Genomic DNA, 23,776 nt, shown 5'->3' on the forward strand with positions numbered 1-23,776 from the left:
TTTGGATCTGGAACTGGACTCTTTTGGGCATGTTATGGGAAAAACAAACAGAAAGAGGTGCCATACACACAGCCTCCTTTTGTGGTGCTATTGAAGATAGGAAAATAACAGTGTGCTCTACCCCTCTGTCCAAAAATAAAATCTGTGTCTTTACTCCACAAGGATTCACAGAATGAGAGATAAGAGAAGCTTATCTGGGAAAGAAACTGCCATGTCACATTGGTGGACCTACTGTAGACAGTGTTTCCCCTACCATTATATAGAGCCAAGTGGGAACCCCCACCTATAGGCCTGTTCACAAAAAATGTTTATATTTAAATAGACCCTGAATGTTTGTTTGCAACCCCTCTGGAAAATAAGATAGGAGTAACACTGGTGGACGCAGTAAGTGTTGAAAAGTGTTGCCAAGTGAGCTTTGTTGCCACACGCAACAGTTTCTCATATGGTCCTCATACGGTTTGGCCAGAGCTCTGGCAATTTCCTTAGTTGAGAAATGTCCTCAGCTCTTCCTGTGTTGAGAAATGTTGTGCTGGAAATGAGGGGGTGTGTCTGGAATTCCCAGCAATAAGAATGTCCCAGTGGGCCACTGAAATACTGTTGAAATGAGCTCTCCCTCAAATCAAACCAATGCAAACAACATTTTACTGGTCACATTCACATATTTAATAATGTTATTTATATTAAAAGTTCTCCCCAATTTCCAATTGGTAGTTACAGTCTTGTCTCATCACTGCAAGTCCCGTATGGACTCGGGAGAGGTGAATGTCAAGAGCCATGTGTCCTCTGAAACACACCCCAAAGAAAGCCTCACTGCTTCTTGACACAATGCCCACTTAACCCAGAAGCACCAATGTGTCAGAGGAATCACCGCACACCTGGTAACCGTGTCAGTGTGCACTGCCCGCCACAGGAGTCACTAGCTCACAATGGGACAAAGACATCCCTGCCAGCCAAATCCTTCCCTAACCCAGACAACGCTGGGCCAATTGTGCGCCGCCCCATGGGTCTCCTGGTCGCAGCCAGCTGCGACAGAGCCTGGACTCAAACCCATAATCTCTAGTGGCACAGCTAGCAATACGATGCAATGCCTTAGACCACTGCGTCACTCGGGAGGCCTTAGCACATGTTATTGCGGGTGTAGTGAAATTCTTGTGGTCCTAGCTCCAACAGTGCAGTAGTATCTAACATTTCACAACAATACACACCAATCTAAAAGTAAAAGAATGGAATTAAGAAATATAGAAATATTAGATTGAGTGATGTCGGAGTGGCTTTGACTAAAATACAGTACAATAGAATACAGTATATACATATGAGATGAGTAAAGCAGTATGTAAACATTATTTAAACATTATTAAAGTGACTCGTGTTCCATTATTAAGTGATGCCTCTTTAAAAGTCTGATGGCCTTGAGATAGAAGCTGTTTTTCAGTCTCTCTGTCCCAGCTTTAATGCAGCTGTACTGACCTTGCCTTCTGGATGATAGCGGGGTGAACAGGCCTTGGCTCGTGTGGTTGATGATCTTTTTGGCTTTCTTGTGACATCAGGTGCTGTAAGTGTCCTGGGGGGCAGGTAGTTTGCCCCCGGGGATGCGTTGGGCAGACCCCAACACCCTCTGGTCTGTGCAGTTGCCGTACCAAGCAGTGATATAGCCCGACAGGATGCTCTCAATTGTGCATCAGTAAAAGTTTGGTTTTAGGGGCCAAGCCACATTTCTTCACCCATCTGAGGTTGAAGAGGCGCTGCTGTGCCTTCTTCACAACACTGTCTGTGTGCGTGGACCATTTCAGATCGTCAGTGATGTGTATGCCGAGGAACTTGAAGCTTTCCACCTCCTCCACGGTGATCCCGTCGACGTGGATAGGTGCATGCTCCCTTTGCTATTTCCTGAAGTCCACGATCAGCTCCTTTGTTTTGTTGACCTTGAGTGAGAGGTTATTTTCCTGGCACCACTGTCCCAGGGCCCTCACCTCCTCCCTGTAGGCTGTCTCGTCATTGTTGGTAATCAGGCATTCTTACTGTTGTGTTATCTATGAACTTGATGATTGAGTTGGAGGCGTGCAAGGCCACACACTCATGGGTGAACAGGGAGTACAGGAGGGGGCTGAGCACGCACTCTTGTGGGGCCCCTGTGTTGAGGATCAGCGAAGTGGAGGTGTTGTTTCCTACCTTCGCCACCTTGGAGGCGGCCTTCCAGGAAGTCCAGGACCCAGTTGCAGAGGGTGGGGTTCAAACCCAGGGCCCCGACTTTAATGATGACTATGGTGTTGAATGCTGAGCCATAGTCAATGAACAGCATTCTTACATAGGTATTCCTCTTGTCCAGATGGGATAGGGCAGTGTGCATTGCGATGGCGATTGCATCGTCTGTAGATCTATTGGGGCGGTAAGCAAATTTAAGTGGATCTAGGGTGTCAGGTAAGTTGGAGGTGATATGATTCTTAACTAGCCTTTCAAAGCACTTTATGATGACAGAAGTGAGTGCTACGGGGCGATAGTCATTTAGTTCAGTTGCCTTGCTTTCTTGGGTACAGGATCAATAGTGGACCCATTGAAGCAAGTAGGGACAGAAAACTGGGATAGGGAGAGATTGAATATGTCCGTAAACACTCTATTGTCCTCAAAGCGGGCGAAGACGGTGTTTAGCTTGTCCAGTAGCAAGACCAGGGTGTCCGTGACGTGGCTGGTTTTCCCTTTGTAGTCCGTGATTGTCTGTAGACCCTGCCACATACATCTCGTGTCTGAGCTGTTGAATTGTAACTCCATTTTGTCTCTGTACTGACGTTTTGCCTGATTGATTGACTTACAAAGGGAATAACTACACTGTTTGTATTGGCCATATTCCCAGTCACCTTGCCATGGTTAAATGCGGTTGTTCGTGCTTTAAATGTTGTGCGAATGCTGCCATCTATTCACGGTTTCTGGTTTGGGTAGGTTTTAATCTGTTGTACAATGAGTGTACAAAACATTAAGAACACCTGCTCTTTCCATGACTGACTGACCAGGTGAATCCAGTTGAAAGCTTTGATCCCTTATTGATGTCACCTGTTAAATTCTTTAAAAGTGCTTTCCTCACCAACTTAAATAAGCATGCCCCATTCCATTTAAAAAAAAAACAGGAATAGACATAGCCCTTGGTTCACTCCAGACCTGACTGCCCTTGTCCAGCACAAAAACATCCTGTGGCGTACTGCATTAGCATCGAATAGCCCCCGCGATATGCAACTTTTCAGTTAGGAACCAAAATACACAGGCAGTTAGGAAAGCAAAGGCTAGCTTTTTCAAACAGAAATTTGCATTCTGTAGCACTAACTCCAAACAGTTCTGGGACACTGTAAAGTCCATAGAGAATAAGAGCACCTCCTCCCAGCTGCCCACTGCACTGAGGCTAGGAAACACTGTCACCACGGATAAATATGCGATAATTGAACATTTCAATAAGTATTTTTCTATGGCTGGCCATGCTTTCCACCTGGCTACCCCTACCCCGGGCAACAGCCCTGCACCCCTCTGCAACTTGCCCAAGCCTCCCCCATTTCTCCTTCACCAAAATCCAGATAGCTGATGTTCTGAAAGAGCTGTAAAATCTGGACCCCTACAAATCAGCAGGGCTAGACAATCTGGACCCTCTCTTCCTAAACTCATCCACCGAAATTGTTACAACCCCTATTACTAGCTTGTTCAACCTCTCTTTCGTATCGTCTGTGATCCCCAAAGATTGGAAAGCTGCCGCGGCCATCCCCCTCTTCAAAGGGGGAGACACTCTAGACTCAAACTGCTACAGAGCTATATCCATTCTACCCTGCCTATCTAAGGTCTTCGAAAGCCAAGTTAACAAACAGATCGCCGACCATTTAGAAACCCACCGTACCTTCTCCGCTATGAAATCTGGTTTCCGAGCTGGTCATGGGTGCACCTCAGCCACGCTCAAGGTCCTAAATGACATCATAACCGCCATCGATAAGAGACAATACTGTGCAGCTGTATTCATCGACCTGGCCAAGGCTTTCGACTCTGTCAATCACCACATTCTTATCGGGCAGACTGCTTCGCCTGGATCACCAACTACTTCTCTGACAGAGTTTAGTGTGTCAAATCAGAGGGCTTGTTGTCCGGACCTCTGGAAGTCTCTATGGCGGTGCCACAGGGTTCAATCCTCGGGCCGACTCTTTTCTCTGTATACATCAATGAAGTCGCTCTTGCTGCTGGTGATTCTCTGATCCACCTTTACGCAGATGACACCATTCTGTTTACTTCTGGCCCTTCTTTGGACATTGTGTTAACTAACCTCCAGACGAGCTTCAATGCCATAAAACTCTCCTTCCGTGGCTCTTAAATGCAAGCAAAACTAAATGCAAGCTTTTCATCCTATCGCTGCCCACACATACCCACCCATGCAGCATCACTACTCTGGACGGTTCTGACTTAGAATATGTGGACAACTACAAATACCTAGGTGTCTGGTTAGACTGTAAACTCTCCTTCCAGACTCACATTAAGCATCTTCAATCCAAAATGATCTACAATTGGCTTCCTATTTTGCAACAAAGCATTCTTAACTCATGCTGCCAAACATACCCTAGTAAATCTGACCATCCTACCGATCCTTGACTTCGGCGATGTCATTTAATAAATAGCTTCCAACACTCTACGCAGCAAATTGGATGCAGTCTATCACAGTGCCATCCGTTTAGTCACCAAAGCCCTATATACTACCCACCACTGCGACCTGTATTCTCTCGTTGGCTGGCCCTCGCTTCATATCCGTCGCCAAACCCATCTATAAGTTGTTGCTAGGTAAAGCTCCGCATTATCTCAGCTCACTGGTCACCATAGCAGCACCCACCCGAGCACGCGCTCCAGCAGGTATATTTCACTGGTCACCCCCAAAGCCAATTCCTCCTTCGGCTGCCTTTCCTTCCAGTTCTCTGCTGCCAATGACTGGAACGAAATGCAAAAATCACTGAAGCTGGAGACTCATATCTCCCTCACTAGCTTTAAGCACAAGCTTTCAGAGCAGCTCACAGAACACTGCACCTGTGCATAGCCAATCTGTAAATAGCCCATCCAACTATCTCATCGCCATATTGTTATTTATTTGATTTATTTTGCTCCTTTGCACCCCAGTAATGCTACTTGCACACTCATCTTCTGCACATCTATCACCCGTGTTTAATTTGCAATACTGCAATAATTTTGCCACTATGGCCTATTTATTGCCTCACCCCCTTATCCTACCTCATTTGCAAACACTGTATGTAGACTTTCTCTATTGTATTATTGACTGTATGTTTGTTTGTGTAACTCTGTCCTGTTGTTTGTGTCGCACTGCTATGCTTTATCTTGGCCAGGTCGTAGTTGTAAATGAGAACCTGTTCTCAACTAGCCTACCTGGTTAAATAAAGGTGAAAAAATTAATAAATCATCTACAGATGAAGGGGAGGAGACAGGTTAAAGGTGTTTTTTTAAGCCTTGACACAATTGAGACATGGATTGTGTATGTGTGCCATTGAGAGTGAATGGTCAAGGCAAAATATTTAAGTGCTTTGAATGGGATATGGTAGTATGTGCCAGGCGCACCGGTTTGCAGTGCTTGAGGCGTCACTATAGACCCGGGTTCGATCCCAGGCTGTATCACAGCCGGCCGTGACCGGGAGACCCATGAGGCGGTGCACAATTGACCCAGCATCGTCTGGGTTAGGGGAGGGTTTGGCCGGATGGAATTTCCTTGTCCCACCGTGCTCTAGTGACTCTTTGTGGTGGGCCGGGCACCTGCAAGCTGATGTACAGCATTTCCTTCCGACACATTGGTGCGGCTGGCTTCCAAGTTAAGTGAGCAGTGTGTCTTGGCGGGGTCGTGTTTCGCGGGACGCGTGGCTCTCGACCTTCGCCTCTCAAGTCAGTAGTGGAGTTGCAGCGATGGGACAAGACTGACTACCAATTGAATATCAAGAAATTGGGCAGAAAAAAGGGCTAAAATTAAAAAATATATATTAACAAACTGCAACGCTGCTGGATTTTTTCACACTCAACAGTTTCCCGTGTGTATCAAGAATGGTCCGCCACCCAAAGGACATCCAGCCAACTTGACACAACTGTGGGAAGCATTGGAGTCAATATGTGTCAGCATCCCTGTGGAACACTTTTCATGCCACGACAAATTGCGGCTGTTCTCAGGGCAAAATAGTGTGCAACTCAATATTAGGAAGGTGTTCATAATGTTTTGTACACTCAGTCTTGTACAAAATCAGTTGAAAATGATCTAGCGTTACTATCAGCAGTTTACGTCAATTCTTGCTAGGTTGGTCCAATGAGAAATATGGGTTTACGTAGATACAGTGGGAAGAAAAAGTATGTGAACCCTTTAGAATTACCTGGATTTCTGTATAAATTGGTCATAAAATGTTATCTGATCTTCATCTAAGTCACAACAATAGACAAACACAGTCAGCTTAAACTAATAACACACAAACAATTATAATTTTTAATGTCTTTATTTAACACACCATGTAAACATTCACAGTGCAGGTTGGGAAAAGTATGTGAACTCTTGTATTTAATAACAGGTTGACCCTCCTTAGGCAGCAATAACCTCAACCAAACATTTTCTCTAGTTACGGATCGCACCTGCACCACAGTCAGAAGGAATTTTGGACCATTCCTCTTCACAAAACTGTTCCAGTTCAGAAATATTCTTTGGATGTCTGGTGTGAACCGCTCTCTTGAGGTCATGCTACAGCATCTCAATCGGGTTGAGGTCAGGACTCTGACTGGGCCACTCCAGAAGGTGTATTTTCTTCTGTTGAAGCCATTCTGTTGTTGATTTACTTCTGTGTTTTGGGTCGTTTTCATGTTGCATCATCCAACTTCTGTTGATCTTCAATTGGCAGACAGATAGCCTTACATTCTCATGCAAAATGTCTTGATAAACTTGGGAATACATTTTTCCGGCGATGATAGCAAGCTGTCCAGGCCCTGAGGCAGCAAAGCAGCCTCAGGGCCTGGACAGCATTTATAGGCAATTTGTCTTACTGTGGACTGATGAACATCAAGGCTTTTAGAGATACTTTTGTAACCCTTTCCAGCTTTATGCAAGTCAACAATTCTTAATCTTGGGTCTTCGGAGATCTCTTTTGTTCGAGGTTCACATCAGGCAATGCTTCTTGTGAATAGCAAATTTTAATTTTGTGTGTGTTTTTAATAGGGCAGGGCAACTCTAACCAACATCTCCAATCTCGTCTCAGTGATTGTACTCCAGGTTAGCTTTTCCAACCTAAACTGTGAATATTTAAATGATGTATTCAATATAGACAATAAAAATACAATAATTTGTGTGTTATTAGTTTAAGCAGACTGTGTTTGTCTGTTGTTGTGACTTAGATGAAGATCAGATCTAATTTTATGACCAATTTATGCAGAAATCCAGATAATTCCAAAGGGTTCACATACGTTTTCTTGCCATGTCTCATGTCTGTCTCCCTGTATGTGAAACGAGTATGAATAATTTACAAGTAAGTCATACCTTTTTTTTCACCTGCATGTGGACAAAGCCAATGTGTGAGATATATCAGAACAACCATAAAAGCACAGTGTGTAGGCCTACATGAACTTTACCATGGTTAAGACTCAGATTTTTCATTTTAAAATGTATACCGAACAAAACCATTGATTTCAAAGTTTAACAAACAATATAACTCTATGCACAAGGACAACTTTTACAAATCTCCACTGAAAATGTAACAAAAACACATTTACCAGAAGAACTGTGCAGATATAACATTTGGTATCAGAATAAAATGGATGGATATTTTACCGTAATTCGGTTACTGTAATAAACTTTGCATCTGCACAGTTTTTCCAGGAATTATTATTATTTTTTTACTGTGAAAATTGTTCGAAGTAGTTGTTGTGCACAGAGCTGTATGGTTTGTAAAACTTTGAAATCAATGGTTTTTGTTTGGCATACATTTTAAATTGAAAAATCAGTCTCCGCGTAATATTGTTATTGTGTAATTGCCCATAAGCTAAAAACGAAGCAATAGACATACACATGTAATTCTGTGATCTAACGTCTGTGGTCTCTGTTTGTCTGTTGGTCTCTCTGTGTGTCCAGCTGGATGACCCGTCCGTGTTTCCAGCTGTCATCGTAGAGCAGGTGCCCGCCACTGACCTGATGCAGGTCTACTCGGGCATGGAATCGGACGAGGTGGCCAACGGCATCATGGTGGACACCACTCTACACGTGGTGGAGGAGCCCATTATGGTCGGAGACGTGGGCCTCTCAGGTGAGGAGGAGATGATACTTTACACACGCATGCCTAAGGGATAGGGGCTAGGTTTTTTTTCCAGACAGGGCCTGGTATTACCTAGAATTCTTCCCTAGTGATTGTAACATCCTTTCAAGTTTGTCTTAAAATCTGTCTGTTTCATGTTCTGATGACAATCCCTGTCTGATTGGCCAATAGAAACGACGGTGTCGGGCACAGAGGACAGCATGGAGACCAACGAGGCTGCGGCAGCCCTTCTCAACATGGAGTCACCAAACAACATCCTGGACGAGAAGCGCATGAGTACGTTTTGTGTTGTTTTGTTGTTGCTACTTGCTAGGAGGGAGGATAGGGGAAGGAGTATTTTTTTAAATCTTTTGGTACCACTTGTTTATTAACTGAATCCAATTTCTACCTCAAAGCATTTACCACTTTCAAAACATTGTTAAAACGTATACGTTTTTGTAGGCAGTTTCATTTGTAGTATTTTCATTAATTCCCATAATTATCTCTGGCTGTTGCTTTAGTTCACAGTCTCATAATATTACATAACTGGGAGTAAAATTGACTGTACTACTTTTCTCCATTGTTGTAGTTCACACCTATGGGACCATGTTGGAGTCTGACTACACCTACATCCCTCTTCGGCCGGAGGCCAATGGCTGCATTGATGTATCGCTGGACGAGGAAACATCCTCCATGGACGAGATCCCTCAGAAGAGCATGTCCAAACCACAGAGGAAAACTAAAGGTACCACAGGGGGTCCTCATGGACTGTAGTGTTACAAAACATTAGGTTGTCAAACAATGTTATTTAGTCTTGTTTTTAACCTTCTAGATTAAAATATTCAATTTACACTCATTCTTCGAAGAGATTTTTTAAGAGTTAACACAGGAGTGCATTGGTAAATATAGGTGCTTACTAGCCACAGCTTACAGCCTTATTAGCACACTGTGTTTTTATTTAACCACTGACAGTGATGTGCTTAATTTGGTAACACAGTTTTGACCTGAATGCTTCTCCCGTCTTAGTGCGCAAGCCGCGGGCGGTGCGTCCATACTCCCCCATCACCACTCCCAGCCTGCCACTCAAGAAGAAGAGCAAGGAGGGCAAAGGTGAGTGTTCTTCTCAACCAGCTCACTTCTCGAAAAATAGCCAATTGAAATCATGGTCTCTCCTGGCCCTGTCTCAACTGACTCGCCTCTTGAAAAAACAGCCAATCGAAATCAAGGTCTCTCTCTTGGCCTATTCTGTGGGCTAATGTGCACGTTTCTGCCTGTAGAGTGGTGCAATCAGCAACCAGCAGCCCATGTAGTCCAGTTGGGTTGGACCTCAGCTTGCTAATTGATTAGGTACTCTCAAAGTGCTGTGTCTCACAGGGAAATAACTGTAATTGCGGCTGTGTGCTCCCTTGCACAGCACAGAGAGGGGATGGGGAGAGGGGGTTGGTTCAGCCGGACACGTATACAAGTGGCTGCTGGAGGGGTCGCTGTTTCTAAACACTTCTGGTCCTAACCATTTCCCAAACATGAGTAATCTACTTTCAGAGCCCCATCCAATTTTCCAACCCTAGACACACACACACACACACACACACACACACACACACAATGAGAATGGCAAATTAATTGATTTAGGTTATGGGGAGGGAGTGCTGTAATTGCGTCTCTGCCTTCTTTTTTCATTTGTTAGGTAAAACCTAAATGAATTATGGACGGGTGTAGCAGAGCTCCAAGCTCACATGTACAGTATTAGGCTCACATGTTCAAATTGCAAATTCCTCTTTTCTCCCCCCTACGTAGGGAACACCATCTACCTATGGGAGTTCCTCCTGGCCCTGTTGCAGGACAAGAACACCTGTCCCAAGTACATTAAGTGGACGCAGAGGGAGAAGGGCATCTTTAAGCTGGTGGACTCAAAGGCCGTGTCCAAACTGTGGGGCAAGCACAAGAACAAACCTGACATGAACTATGAAACCATGGGCAGGGCACTCAGGTGAGAGGAGTGTTATTACACACATGGTGTTGGCCTACATCATAGGGTTCAGGAAACCAGCCTACTGATTTTGCTGCACTCGTTATGTTTAGGGGGTCTTAGGCATGGTCTGTAACCTGATTTTGATGTGATCATAAATGTGAGAAGTAAGCATATGCAACCAGGTATTGAATGCATGTGCCCAGGGAGACAGCCACCTTACCTTAGGCCCAGGGCCACCACAGTCATGACTCCCATGATCGTCCACCAGGTTAGTATTTGTTTAAAGTGGTGATCCCAAAATAAATATATACAAAAAGAAAACTACAAGGTAAAACCTAGTCAGTTGCACAACTGGATGCATTCAAACGAAATGTGTCCTACACAGACTTTCCCACCTTGGGGATTCAAACCAGCAATCTTTCAGTTATTGGCACAATACTCTTAACCACTAGGCTACCTGCCGTTCCTTACAAATAACCATTCCTAAACTAAAGAGGCTAACTAACACAAAACCGCATCAAACACTGGTAGGCCAAGTTCTCTGGCCTACAGATTGCCAATCATCCTGACAGCTCTCTGGACTTAATGAGATACTTCGGGATTTTGGCAATGATGCCCTTTATCTACTTCCCCAGAGTCAGATGAACTCGTGGATACCATTTGTATGTCTTTGTGTCCATTATGAAGGAAGTTAGAGGTAGTTTTGCGAGCCAAAGCTCACTAGCATTCACACAATGACTGAAAGTCTATGGGTATCTACTAGCATGCTAGCAGATACCCATAAACTTCAAGTCATTGCGCTAACGCTATCTCTAACTTCAGCCCTGGACTCTAGTTCGTGCTGCCATCTGGGGATGCATTGTGAAAGTGCATGGTATTGTGTTTGTCTATATCCTAACACTAAACTTGTAAGTGAGGACTTAGTGGACTGTATATTCTTTAGGTAAAGTGTTACTTTATGTGTTCGCTCCCGTGTGCTGGTAAGGGCACAGATGACAGGCGGGTAGGATTCCAGTTGAGGTGGTTTAATAATGCTGAAGATGCACAGGCATGGAACAGCACCGCACAGTGTATGTAGGCAACTAACTAGCTTCAACCAAAGTGTGTGTGTGTGTGTGTGTGGTATATCAACAAGGACACACACTGGCCTTGGCTAACACAATGAAAGCTAACTGGTGGGAAAACACAAGGATGACTGGAGCTTTCTCTCACTTGACTTCTCTCGAGCTGATCTTCTTCTCAATGCTCCGCCCACTTGACTGGTGGGCGGAGCACCAGCTCTGGTATGATACTTCACAGCCTTTTGTACAAAACTACCCCTCATATCATAACAATAGAAATACATAATTGGCCTGCACAGTTAAGAAGGGTATCATGCTAAAATGCCCGTGCAGCTGTTGCAGTAAAAAGCACTACAAAAAGTAAAAAATATAATAAGTGCTCCTAGATCACATAGACGCCAAACCGCACATACTGTACAGTATATTGTGTTGTACCGACATAGTGTCGTCCTCAAGTGCAGAAATAACAAAATCTCAACTCGCCCCCATCTCGAAGGCAGTATTATAACATCAATGAAACACACTGAGAATTAGTTTTAATACAGTGAGCAAGGCACTGGGTGTCAGGCAGACAAGTCTGGCTGACATCTATAAATAGAAGAGCACACACAAAAGGTTATTATGGACCCCAGACATCCTTTGTACCAGGACTATAAGTCCCATATGAGGTCAACATTATCAAGGACCAGGTTATAAAAGAAATAGAGCAAAGCAATCATCTATTCCAGTGTCACCTTATTCAAGGTATTCAAGGTGGACCTTATTCAAAACCTAGCCCATTATTATTCTGTCTGTAATGTTACTTCATGTTTACTCAATACCACAAACAAAATGTCCTCCAAAAAGGGACAACTAAATCATGATCTTATCTTAACGGTGACTACTCTCCCTCCTAAGGTATTACTACCAGCGCGGTATCCTGGCTAAGGTGGAGGGCCAGCGGCTGGTCTACCAGTTTAAAGAGATGCCTCCTGACCTAGTGGTGATCGATGATGAGGACACGTGCCCCGAACTCAGCGCTGGCTACGGGGGTCAGCGCCCCAGCCATCACGGCCGGGGAATGGGGGGCCGTGGAGGCCCCAGAGGCGGTCACGGAAAAAACCATGCTGACGGGCGCCATCCTATATCGGTAAAACAAGTGAAGAGAGAACCCATTGATATGGATGGAAGGCTGTACCATGAGGTCAACGGGACACATGCAGAACAGATGATCCAGACGGTCCACGTGCTGCAGCCCAACCAGGGGGCGGCTGTGCCGGCCTCCTCGTACAACACGAGGTAACAGATGGATGGACATATGTACACACACACATGCATACACTCGCACGCATATCCATACACAAGCAGATGCAAACATGCGCACGCACACATGCAACGCGCACACACAAACACAGGTAACATAGTGAACCGTGGCTATTGGACCTAGGCCTGGGAAAATATCTTCCAAAACAGTGTACCAAACTCCCAAATCTCGAAAAACAGAGACCGCACCCGCACTAGCATTGCGAGCGACAACAACCTCATTGCTTACAGACCTTATGGTAGCCTAACGCCATCACTATCACACTAACACCAAAACAACAACAGTGACACATCAAAGGATGTGAGCTTGGCAGGCTCGTGATGCTGAGAGGACAGGGCCTGTAATACAGTACCTGCGCACGTTATTTAGGAGAATATACTTTTTGTAAAACACAGACAAATGGAAAGACAGCAGTCACACACACAGTATCATGTTAAAGAAGAAGCAGCCCATTCACTATGACATAATAAGCCAGTAGGTTCAAATCCTAAGAATACAAAAACAGAACCATTAGGTTAATAATTTCCAAATCATAATACAACTATTATTTCCCATTGCAAACATAGTGTCCCAACACCAGGGTTGTGGGTTCGATTCCCATGAGGGACCAGCATGTAAAATGTATGCCCTCACTACTTTAAGTTGCTCTGGATAAGAGCATCTGCTAAATTATTAAAATGTTAAATGTTCAGCATACAAACTAACCAGTGATCTAAAGTTTAAATGCAACAATGTTTCACACCAGGGTTGGGCTCAATTGAGAATTCCTCATAATAAATTCCTTTTGAATTGAAGTAGTAAACAGGATACATAATTGAAATTTGAGTTAAAGTAAATATAATTGAATTCTGTGAAATTCAAATGTCTATTCTACATTAAGTATAGTCTATACAAATATACATATTGTGCATCAAACATGTTGTTATATGCATGCAAATAAAATATTGTTGGGTCATTCCATGTCATTTCAGGAAGCCATGACACCCACCATCTCAGATTGTTCTAAAATCCTTTCTGTAGTTAGAAACAGATAAGAATAGCATTCCTGCTAAATTATTTTTGAGAAGTTAAGCAAAATGATTGCACCCAAATTGGCCATTTTAATTTATAGGATTCATAAAATATTTAGTAAATATAGTACATTACATCCGATTTGGACCAACCATTTTTCGAACAATGAGTTTGACACGAGTAATCCAAAGAAATGGTCAAAAGCCACCAACGGAACCCCCACACACCACTCCAATCCCAACCCAACAACTAGTATACAGTATCAGTTCTCTATTGACAAGTAGGATGGAGCTGCGACTCAGAATATTGTTTCTTTATTCTATGTAATGTATTCTCAGTGAATTTGTTTCCCCCCCCCCCCCCCCCGCTGTTCAGAGAGTTTGTTAGGTTTTTAGGTTTATGTCCCGTCCAACATCCTGATATTACCAGGTCCTGACCACTAGAGGAGATCTGGAGATCAAATTATATTTCAACAAAATAATGTTGCAGGAATGGTAATCTTATCTAACTAACAACAGAAAGGATTTCAGAACAGTCTGAGATGGATGTCAAATCCTCTTTCTCGTGCTTTTTGAGGTGGAACGACCATGATGAAACAATTGATTTTCAGGACAAAATCATCAAATGAATGATCAAGGAGAACAAAACCTGTATTCAAATTTTCATGAATCACTTAAATTTTGTTAAAAATGAGGAAAATGCTACATTTCCCAGAATGTATTAATTTAACCCTCAAGTTGATCCCAAGGCCTTAAAAAAAGAGGCCAAACAAATGAAATGATTGCTGGAAATATAATTGGCTATTCTAAGCACTAAGGTTAAAATATATATATTTGATATATTCTTTGCTATCTTTTATTTTTATATATTATTTTAACCTTTATTTAACTAGGCACGTCAGTTAAGAACAAATTCTTACTTACAATGATGGCCTACCAAAAGGCAAATGGCCTCCTAAATATAGGACAAAACACACATCACGGCAAGAGAGACAACACAACACTATATAAAGAGAGACCTAAGACAACAACGTAGCAAGGCAGCAACATATGACAACACAGCATGGTAGCAACACAACATGACAACAACATTGTAGCAACGCAACATGGTAGCAGCACAAAACATGGTACACACATTATTGGGCACAGACAACAGCACAAAGGGCAAGAAGGTAGAGACAACAATACATTACGCAAAGCAGCCACAACTGTCAGTAAGAGTGTCCATGATTGAATGATTGAGTCATTGAATGAAGAGATTGAGATGAAACTGTTTGTTGCAGCTTGTTTCAGTCGCTAGCTGCAGAGAACTGAAAAGAGGAGCGACCCAGGGATGTGTGTGCTTTGGGGACCTTTAACAGATTGTGACTGGCATAACGGGTGTTGTATGTGGAGGATGAGGGCTGCAGTAGATATCTCAGATAGGGGGGAGTGAGGCCTAAGAGGGTTTTATAAATATGCATCAACCAGTGGGTCTTGCGATGGGTATACAGAGATGACCAGTTTACAGAGGAGTGCAGTGATGTGTCCTATGAGGAGTATTGGTGGAAGATCTTATGGCCGAATGGTAAAGGACATCTAGCCACTCGAGCGCACCCTTACCTGCCGATCCATAAATGATGTCTCCGTAATCTAGCATGGTTAGGATGGTCATCTGAATCAGGGTTAGTTTGGCAGCTGGGGTGAAAGAGGAGCGATTACGATAGAGGAAACCAAGTCTAGATTTAACTTTAGCCTGCAGCTTTGATATGTGCTGAGAGAAGGACAGTGTACTGTCTAGCCATACTCCCAAGTACTTGTATGAGGTGACTACCTCAAGCTCCAAACCCTCAGAGGTAGTAATCACACCTGTGGGGAGAGGGGCATTCTTCCTATCAAACCACATGACCTTTGTTTTGGAGGTGTTCAGAAAAAGATTAAGGGCAGAGGAAGCCTGATGGACGCTAAGAAAGCTTTGTTATAGAGCATTTAACACAAAATCCGGGGAGGGGCCAGCTGAGTATAAGACTGTATCATCTGCATATAAATGGATGAGAGATTTTCCTATTGTTGTTGATGTAAATTGAGAAGAGCATGGGGCCTAGGATTGAGCCTTGGGGTACTCCCTTGGTGACAGGCAGTGGATGAGACAGCAGATTTTCTGACTTTATACACTGCACTCTTTGAGAGAGGTAGTTAGCAAACCAGGCCAAAGATCCCTCAGAGATACCAATACTCCTTAGCCGGCCCACAAGAATGGAATGGTCTACCGTATCAAAATCTTTGGCCAAGTCAATAAAAATAGCAGCACAACATTGCTTATAATTAAGGGCAATGGTGACATCCTTGAGGACCATGAAGGTTGCAGTGACACATCCATATCCTGAGCGGAAACCAGATTGCATACCAGAGAGAATACTACAGACATCAGGAAAGCCAGTCAGTTGATTATTGACACTTTTGATAAACAGGGCAAAATAGAAATAGGCCTATAACAGTTAGGATATGTTTGATCTCCCGCTTTAAATAAAGGATGAACCGTGGCTGCCGTCCAAGCAATGGAAACCTCCCCAGAAAGGAGAGACAGGTTAAAAAGGTCAGAGATAGGCTTGGCGATGATAGGGGAAGCAACCTTAAAGAAGAAAGGGTCTAAACCATCTGACCCAGATGTTTTTTGGGGGTTAAGTTTCAGGAGGCCCTTTAGCACCTTGGACTCAGTGACTGCCTGCAGGGAGAAACTTTGTAGCGGGGCAGGGGATAAAGAGGGAGAAGCATCAGGAATAGTCACATTAGAAGGGGTGGGAGATGAGTAAATGTTGGACGGCAAGGAGGCATGGCAGAGTCAAATAGGAATCCTGACTTAATGAAGTGGTGATTAAAGAGCTTAGCCATATGCTTCTTGTCAGTAACAACCACATAATCAACATTAAGGGACATGAGCAGCTGTGAGGAGGAGGGTTTATTCTTCAGGTCTTTAACCGTTTTCCAGAACTTCTTGGGGTTAGACCCACAGAGAGAGAACTGCTCCTTAAAGTAACTAACTTGGCCTTCCGGATAGCCTGAGTGCACTTATTTCTCATTTGCCTGAACGAGAGACAGTCAGCCTGAGTATGCGTGTGCCGAGCCAAATGCAATTCTTGAGGTGGAGTAACCACTTCAAGATCACGATCATAACAGGGGCTGAACCTGTTTTTAATTCTCAATTTCTTTATGGGCGCGTGTTTGTTAACAATACCACTGAAAATATTTTAAAAAAGGTCCAAGCTTCTTCGACAGAGGGGATCAAGCTGATTCTATACCATTTTACAGAGACCAGTTAATGAAGGAAGGCTTGCTCATTATTGTTTTTTGGCAAGCATCTATAACAAATCGGGACCGGTCTTTTCACTGAGCAGCCATTACGAACACAGGCTGTAAAACAGTGATCACTAAGGTCATTACAGCAAACATCCGACTGATACCTATCAGGATTATTTGTGAGGATAACATCAAGGAGAGTAGCCTTTTCTGGGTGTCTGGAGTCATACATTGTGGGACTGGTAATAGTCTGAGAAAGATTTATGGAGTCCCATTGCTTTAAGACTTGGTCAGGTGGTATAAGCATGTCCCGGTTTAGGTCACCTAGCATGACAAATTCAGACTTAGTGTAAGGGGCCAGGAGAGAGCTTAGGGCAGGTAGGGTACAGGCCGGTGCTGATGGAGGATGATAGCACCCAGCAACAGTCAACAAAGAGCTATTTAAAAGTTTAATGTTTAAAACCAGCACATACAATTGTTTGGGGACAGACTTGGTGGAGACCACCGAGCACTGAAAGTGATCCTTGGTTAAGATTGCCACTCCCCCACCTTTGGAAGATCTGTCTTGCCGAAAAAGTTTACAACCAGAAAGGTTAACATCAGTATTTAAAACACTCTTCCTTAACCATGTCTCAGTAATGACCAACACATCTGGATTGGATCTGTGAACCAACACTTTCAATTGGTTCATTTTAGGTAATAAGCTTCTCGGGTTAACGTGCAGAAAATCTGGGCTTTTACGAGAGCAGAAATCAGTGAAGCAGAGCAGTCAGAGTCAAGTCAGAATTGGGGCTAGCAACAGTAGATGGGCCAGGGTGTACATGCACATAGTTTTGACAAGTCGGTTAGGACATTTCATTTGTGCGTGACACAAGTAATTTTTCCAACAATTGTTTACAGACAGATTATTTCACTTATAATTCGCTGTATCACAATTCCAGTGGGTCAAAAGTTCACGTACACTAAATTGACTGTGCCTTTAAACAGCTTGGAAAATTCCAGAAAATGATGTCATGGCTTTAGAAGCTTCTGATCGGCTAATTGACATCATTTGAGTCAATAGGAGGTGTACCTGTGGATGTATTTCAAGGCCTACCTTCAAACTCAGTGCCTCTTTGCTTGACATCATGGGAAAATCTAAAGAAATCAGCCAAGAAAAGTGTAGACCTCCACAAGCCTGGTTTATCCTTGGGAGCAATTTCCAAACACCTGAAGGTACCACGTTCATCTGTACAAACAATAGTATGCAAGTATAAACACCATGGGACCTCGCAGCCGTCATACCGCTCAGGAAGGAGATGCGTTCCTTCTCCTAGAGATTAATGTACTTTGGTGCGAAAAGTGCAAATCAATCCCAGAACAACAGCAAAGGACCTTGTGAAGATGCTGGAGGAAACAGGGACAAAAGTATCTGTATCCAAAGTAAAATGAGTCCTATATCGACATAACCTGAAAGGCCGCTCAGCAAGGAAGAAACCACTGGTCCAAAACCGCCATAAAAAAGCCTGACTTCGGTTTGCAACTGCACATTTGGACAAAGATCATAGTTTTTGGAGAAATGTCCTCTGGTCTGATGAAACAAAAATAGAACTGTTTGACCATAATGACCATCATTATGTTTGGAGGAAAAAGGGGGAGGCTTGCTAGCCGAAGAACATCATCCCAACCGTGAAGCACAGGGGTGGTAGCATCATGTTGTGTGGGTGCTTTGCTGCAGAAGGGACTGGTGCATTTCACAAAATAGATGGCAACATGAGAAAGGGAAATTATGTGGATATGTTGAAGCAACATCCCAAGACATCAGTCAGAAAGTTAAAGCTTGGTCGCAAATGGGTCTTCCAAATGGACAATGACCCCAAGCATACTTACAAAGTTGTGGCAAAATGGCATAAGGATAACAAAGTCAAGGTATTGGAGTGGCCATCACAAAGCCCTGACCTCAATCCTATAGAAAATGTGTGGGCAGAACTGAAAAAGCGTGTGCGAGCAAGGAGGCCTACAAACTTGACTCAGTTACACCAGCTCTGTCACGAGGAATAGGCAAAATTCACCCAACTTATTGTGGGAAGCTTGTGGAAGGCTACCTGAAATGTTTGACCCAAGTTAAACAATTTAAAGGCAATGCTAAATACTAATTGAGTGTATGTAAACTTCTAACCACTTTGAATGTGATGAAAAAAAAATAGGGACTTTTTACTAGGATTTAATGTCAGGAATTGTGAAAAACTTTAAATGTATTTGGCTAAGGTGTATGTAAACTTCCGACTTCAACTGTATCTAGCTAGATGTATCTCCCTAGTGACCACCAAAGAAAATTCCTTTTTGCATCTTTATTTCATCAGATTTAACCCTTTCCTTTCGTACACAAACTGAAGAGATTAGAGATCATAATATCAGTGAAATTATTAAACAATGAAATGGAAATTACTTTTTTTTTGGTTAAAGAATCCATACATTTTTGGGCCTTCTCTTTGTCCTTGAGAGTCCATTCAACATAAGTGTATTGAGTGCTATTTGTTCTTGATAAACTGAATGCTGTAAAACATAATGAATAGTCTGTTGCTGCGTATTCTGTTATACCTTTCACAACTGAGATGTGGTCTGTTGCAATCAGATTTTGAAAGCTCATATAGAATGACAGTATGTAACATGCTGGAAGCTACTTGTGTGCCTAAACATAGTATGTTCTATACTATAGTAGATTATACTAGAATAGTGTTCTATTTAATTCTGTGTCCAATGGAGTCTGAACCTGACTGTTAAGCTCTTTGTGTCAACTGCTGATGCAAAAAAGGGTTTTATTGTATACATTTGAATGACCTGATCTCCTCTTTCTCCTCAGGAACATCAACATGGCTACCTCCGTTCCCATGGTCCTGACATCGTCCGGCCAGTTGCAGCCCCTCCTGTCCAACGGTGACTCCTCCAGCAACTCTTCCCCGCCCAGGATCATCCTCCACACTGTCCCCTCCACCACTGCGGGGGGCAAGGATGTCCTCACCATCCAGACGGCCTCCTTGGCCACCGGGACGGGCAGCCTCCAGGACCACCACCATCAACACCAGCAACCCCAGTTTCTGGTCACCAGTCTGGGTTCCACCACTGCCACCACGGGGGTCATCAACTCCACCACAGCTTCCCTCAATGGTCTCCCCCGCCTAGTTACCCTCAACACGGCCACTGGTCAGCCCATGGTGGCCCAGCAACCAGGAACAGTCATCGCCACCGTGCTCAAGTCCTCGAGCGGTGACGAGCTCCTCCATGGCCTGCACGGCATCAAGGAGGAGATGTTGGACCCTTACTACCTGCAGTCGTGGGTTAATGGAGACCCGTGCTTTGGGATGGAGGCAGGGGAAGCAGAGCTCACCTACAGGACTGTGATCATTGGGACGAATCAAAGTCTTGGGCAGAGCCAGGGGGAGACTGGCAGCGAGTCTCCAGTGAACGGACACCTTGCCCAGGGAAGCAGCCCCAGCGAGGGCCTTACCCCTGTGGAGGAGCTGGAGGTGCGTGGGGAGATGGCTCTGCAGCCAGAGCACATGCTGGGGGTCAAGGGGCTCCAGGAGCTGCCGGAGATCACCGTCCACCTCCCTTCCTCCTTCATCCAGATCAAGACAGAACCCACGGAGGCCTAGTAGGCCTGGACTCTCCCACCAAAGCTGGACTATTGGAATCAACATAAAAAAGACTTCTTAACTAAGTTTCCTTTTCCTTATCCCAATGATAATCTGATTTTGAAAAGCGATGGATTTTTGAAATATGGAGCGACAAACAGGCCAAATGTTGGCCCCTGTAGGATATTTTTGTATACTCACAGCTGTTCTGGTGACAAGCCTACATTTGAACATCAAGGGATTGTTTTGTGATGTGTTGTTGAAGGCTCCATTGATCTGATAGAGTTCCACAGTAAGAGGTGTCATATACCCATAAAACCTAGCTGTCAAACAGGGAAATGGTTCCAACCATTTTTCCACCATCCATTTTTCCCATAGTGAATTTTAGAAACACTTAAAATGAGGGCTGTTTCGTATATGCGTACTGTGGCGTTACATTTGATAACCATGTAAATATCTCTTGGACAAGGTGACTTTTATCAATATAGTCGGTTCTATTTACTCTCAGACTTGAAAATGCTCATTTGCATCAAAGTAGACATCATGCAAGACTACAAATCCTTGCAAGCTCCTACATGTCATCTCTAGCTGACACTTTGCTTACAGGTATTGTGTCAATTTAAAACTTGCACAAGACAGTTCACAGAATTATCAATTTAAATACATTTTGCCAATTTATTCATTACTAAATTTAGCTAACGTTAGATACTTAATCCAGAGATTGTTACCTTTGCCTCGATTCGGCAGTCTCGTCCAGATCATCATGGAATTTGTAGTTCTTTATGACAGCCACATTAGCAGCTAATTAGCATGACCTTTTTAGGGGGCAAATACAGGCATATATATTGATAAAAGTCACGATGTCATAGAGAGATTTACACAGTTAGCAAAACGTCACGCCAGGGTAAGCCTAGATAAAACACAGCCCTTATTTTAAGTATTTAAAATTCCCTATGGGAAAAATGTATGGTGGAAAAACAATTGGAACCATTTCCTTGTTTTACCGCTAGCTTTTATGGGTATTATGACTCATACTGTGGTACTCTATTGAGGTCCTATCGAACTATCTACCTACCTTGCTACTGTCAGTAGTCCCGCCCCCTTCCTAAACCCCGCCCCACCAGGAGAATAGCCATGGGATAACCAGGAATCTCCCCTACCACACGTGCCAGTTAGACTACTCCATTCTCTACCTACTAGTACATCTCATCAGACTTGTGTCAATTCTAACAGAGATAAAAACAGCAAACTAAAAACAGGAGATGGGAACTCATGTGGGAGAATGCAATGAAATCAGACTTGTTGAGTAGAAAATGTGTAATTGTCTGCACGTCGTCTCCACTTTCTTTTTCTAAGGACGATCAATGGAAATGTACCTCACAGACCTTTTCTGAAGAGTGCCTTATGCGGAAAGGTACAACGGTTCAAACTCTTGATTGGTAAAGTCTGTGAGAAGAAAAAATGACAGTTCAGATTGTTTAGACTTTTCTGGAATTTCTTCCAGATTCCACCCGTATTATCACATTGTTGATTAGGTGTGCATTCCCTTCATTACACATGGCCTTACAGCAATGTGTTACTATGGAAATGTGCATTTTCCTGTCCCCTTGGACAATCCAATCACAAACCTGTTTGTATATAGCCTCAGAATTGATGCAGGGAGAGAGAAAGAGATACGGAGGAAAAATATAACATATTTTACTAGCCTCCTATCTCCCCATTAAGGCGTTTAATCCTGATTATATATGTAGTATATACTGAACAAAAATATAAATGCAACATGCAACAATTTCATTGATTTTACTCAGTTACAGTTCATATTAAATAATTAGGCACTCATTAGGCACTCATCTATGGATTTCACAAGACTGGGAATACAGATATGCATCTGTTGGTCACAGATACCTTTAAAAAAAAGGTTGTCCCCAGCACAAGGTGCACCTGTGTAATGATCTTGCTGTTTAATCTGCTTCTTGATATGCCACACCTGTCAAGTGGATGGATTATCTTGACAAAGGAGAAATGCTCACTAACAGGGATGTAAGCAAATTTGTGCACAGAATTTAAGAGGAATAAGCTTTTTGTGCCAATGAAATATTTCTGGGATCTTTTATTTCAGCTCATGAAACATGGGACCAACATGTTTTGTTCTCTCTCTCTCTCTCTCTCTCTCTCTCTCTCTCTCTATATATATATATATATATATATATATATATATATATATATATATACACACTGTATATATATAATTGAGGTTCAATTTAAGGCCACAAATGTATTTATTTTGTGAATGTCTAAATTCTTTATTATTTACATATGCAAAACCCGAGGGAAAATATACAAAGTATATGAAATGAAATAACCAGGTGTCATTTTCTTTCTTCCAAAAAGCTGATATTAAAATGTTTAAGCATTCCATATAATCAGTGCAGTGTTGATGATGACATTTTCTCTGTTTTGTACTCAAAGTGATTTGCCCTGAAGCAAATGATCATCTCTATAGATATCACCTGACCTGTGTAATTTTTAAAGATTGTATTGTATGTGCTTTGGTTTTTGTCATCTCCTTTAACAGTGGACATACCTCTAGCTGGAGTGAACAACAGACCATCTGACGCACTCTAGCTCAGGACCTGAAGACAAACTTTGCAGAGCATCAGTCTTATGTCAATCAGAGTTCTCTGCCTCTGCATTGACAATCTGAACGTTGTACAGTACAAATGAGATGCCAAGTTACGACAATCGATGCTCTCTAGGGTTACAAAGAGGACCAACACTGTCTTTAGTGTTGATAATTGACTGCATTGACATCTGTGGGTGGGGGTGATTGGATTGTCTTGCTTACAGACGCTTACGTTGTATGTACAACGCAAGTATGTTCTGGCCAACATTTTCCGTGTAAGCACTGTTGTATGTGAGATGTTGGGGTATGTCCACTCTGTCTGTCCGATCATTGTGCTTGATTGTTTTCCTTTGTCTTGGGTTTTCCACGGTTTCCTCCTATGCTGAAACTAGATTTTTTTAAAGAAAGAAAATATAATAATAAAACAAATTTTGCTTCAATTTCACTTCAGTGTTTATTCAATATAATACACTGGAATCCAAACTGATCTATACGTTCAACATCAGCCCGGGACTCAGTCTTTTTAAAGCAGGCTATCAATATGATATCCTGGCATCCAAACTGGTTTAAAGTACAGTGGGGAGAACAAGTATTTGATACACTGCCGATTTTGCAGGTTTTCCTACTTGCAAAGCATGTAGAGG

At 43.1% G+C, this 23,776-nt stretch overlaps 1 protein-coding gene across 7 annotated transcripts in view; it reads left to right on the top strand.

Moving 5' to 3' along the window:
* LOC110505187 (ETS-related transcription factor Elf-1) overlaps positions 1–23,572 on the top strand; it is an 82,020-nt gene extending 58,448 nt beyond the window's left edge. For all 7 annotated transcript variants that reach the window (XM_036969628.2, XM_090219941.1, XM_090219940.1 and 4 more), the window contains 7 exons: positions 8,114–8,285; positions 8,466–8,570; positions 8,863–9,018; positions 9,300–9,383; positions 10,071–10,263; positions 12,204–12,584; positions 19,738–23,572. In XM_036969628.2, coding sequence (XP_036825523.1) covers positions 8,114–8,285; positions 8,466–8,570; positions 8,863–9,018; positions 9,300–9,383; positions 10,071–10,263; positions 12,204–12,584; positions 19,738–20,530 — 1,884 coding nt within the window. In that variant the 3' untranslated portion in view covers positions 20,531–23,572. The remainder of the gene's footprint in view (positions 1–8,113; positions 8,286–8,465; positions 8,571–8,862; positions 9,019–9,299; positions 9,384–10,070; positions 10,264–12,203; positions 12,585–19,737) is intronic.
* The last annotated feature ends 204 nt before the right edge of the window (positions 23,573–23,776 follow it).

Source organism: Oncorhynchus mykiss, chromosome 25, assembly GCF_057628025.1.
Source record: "Oncorhynchus mykiss isolate SJ-2025 chromosome 25, ASM5762802v1, whole genome shotgun sequence".
Lineage (NCBI taxonomy): Eukaryota > Metazoa > Chordata > Actinopteri > Salmoniformes > Salmonidae > Oncorhynchus > Oncorhynchus mykiss.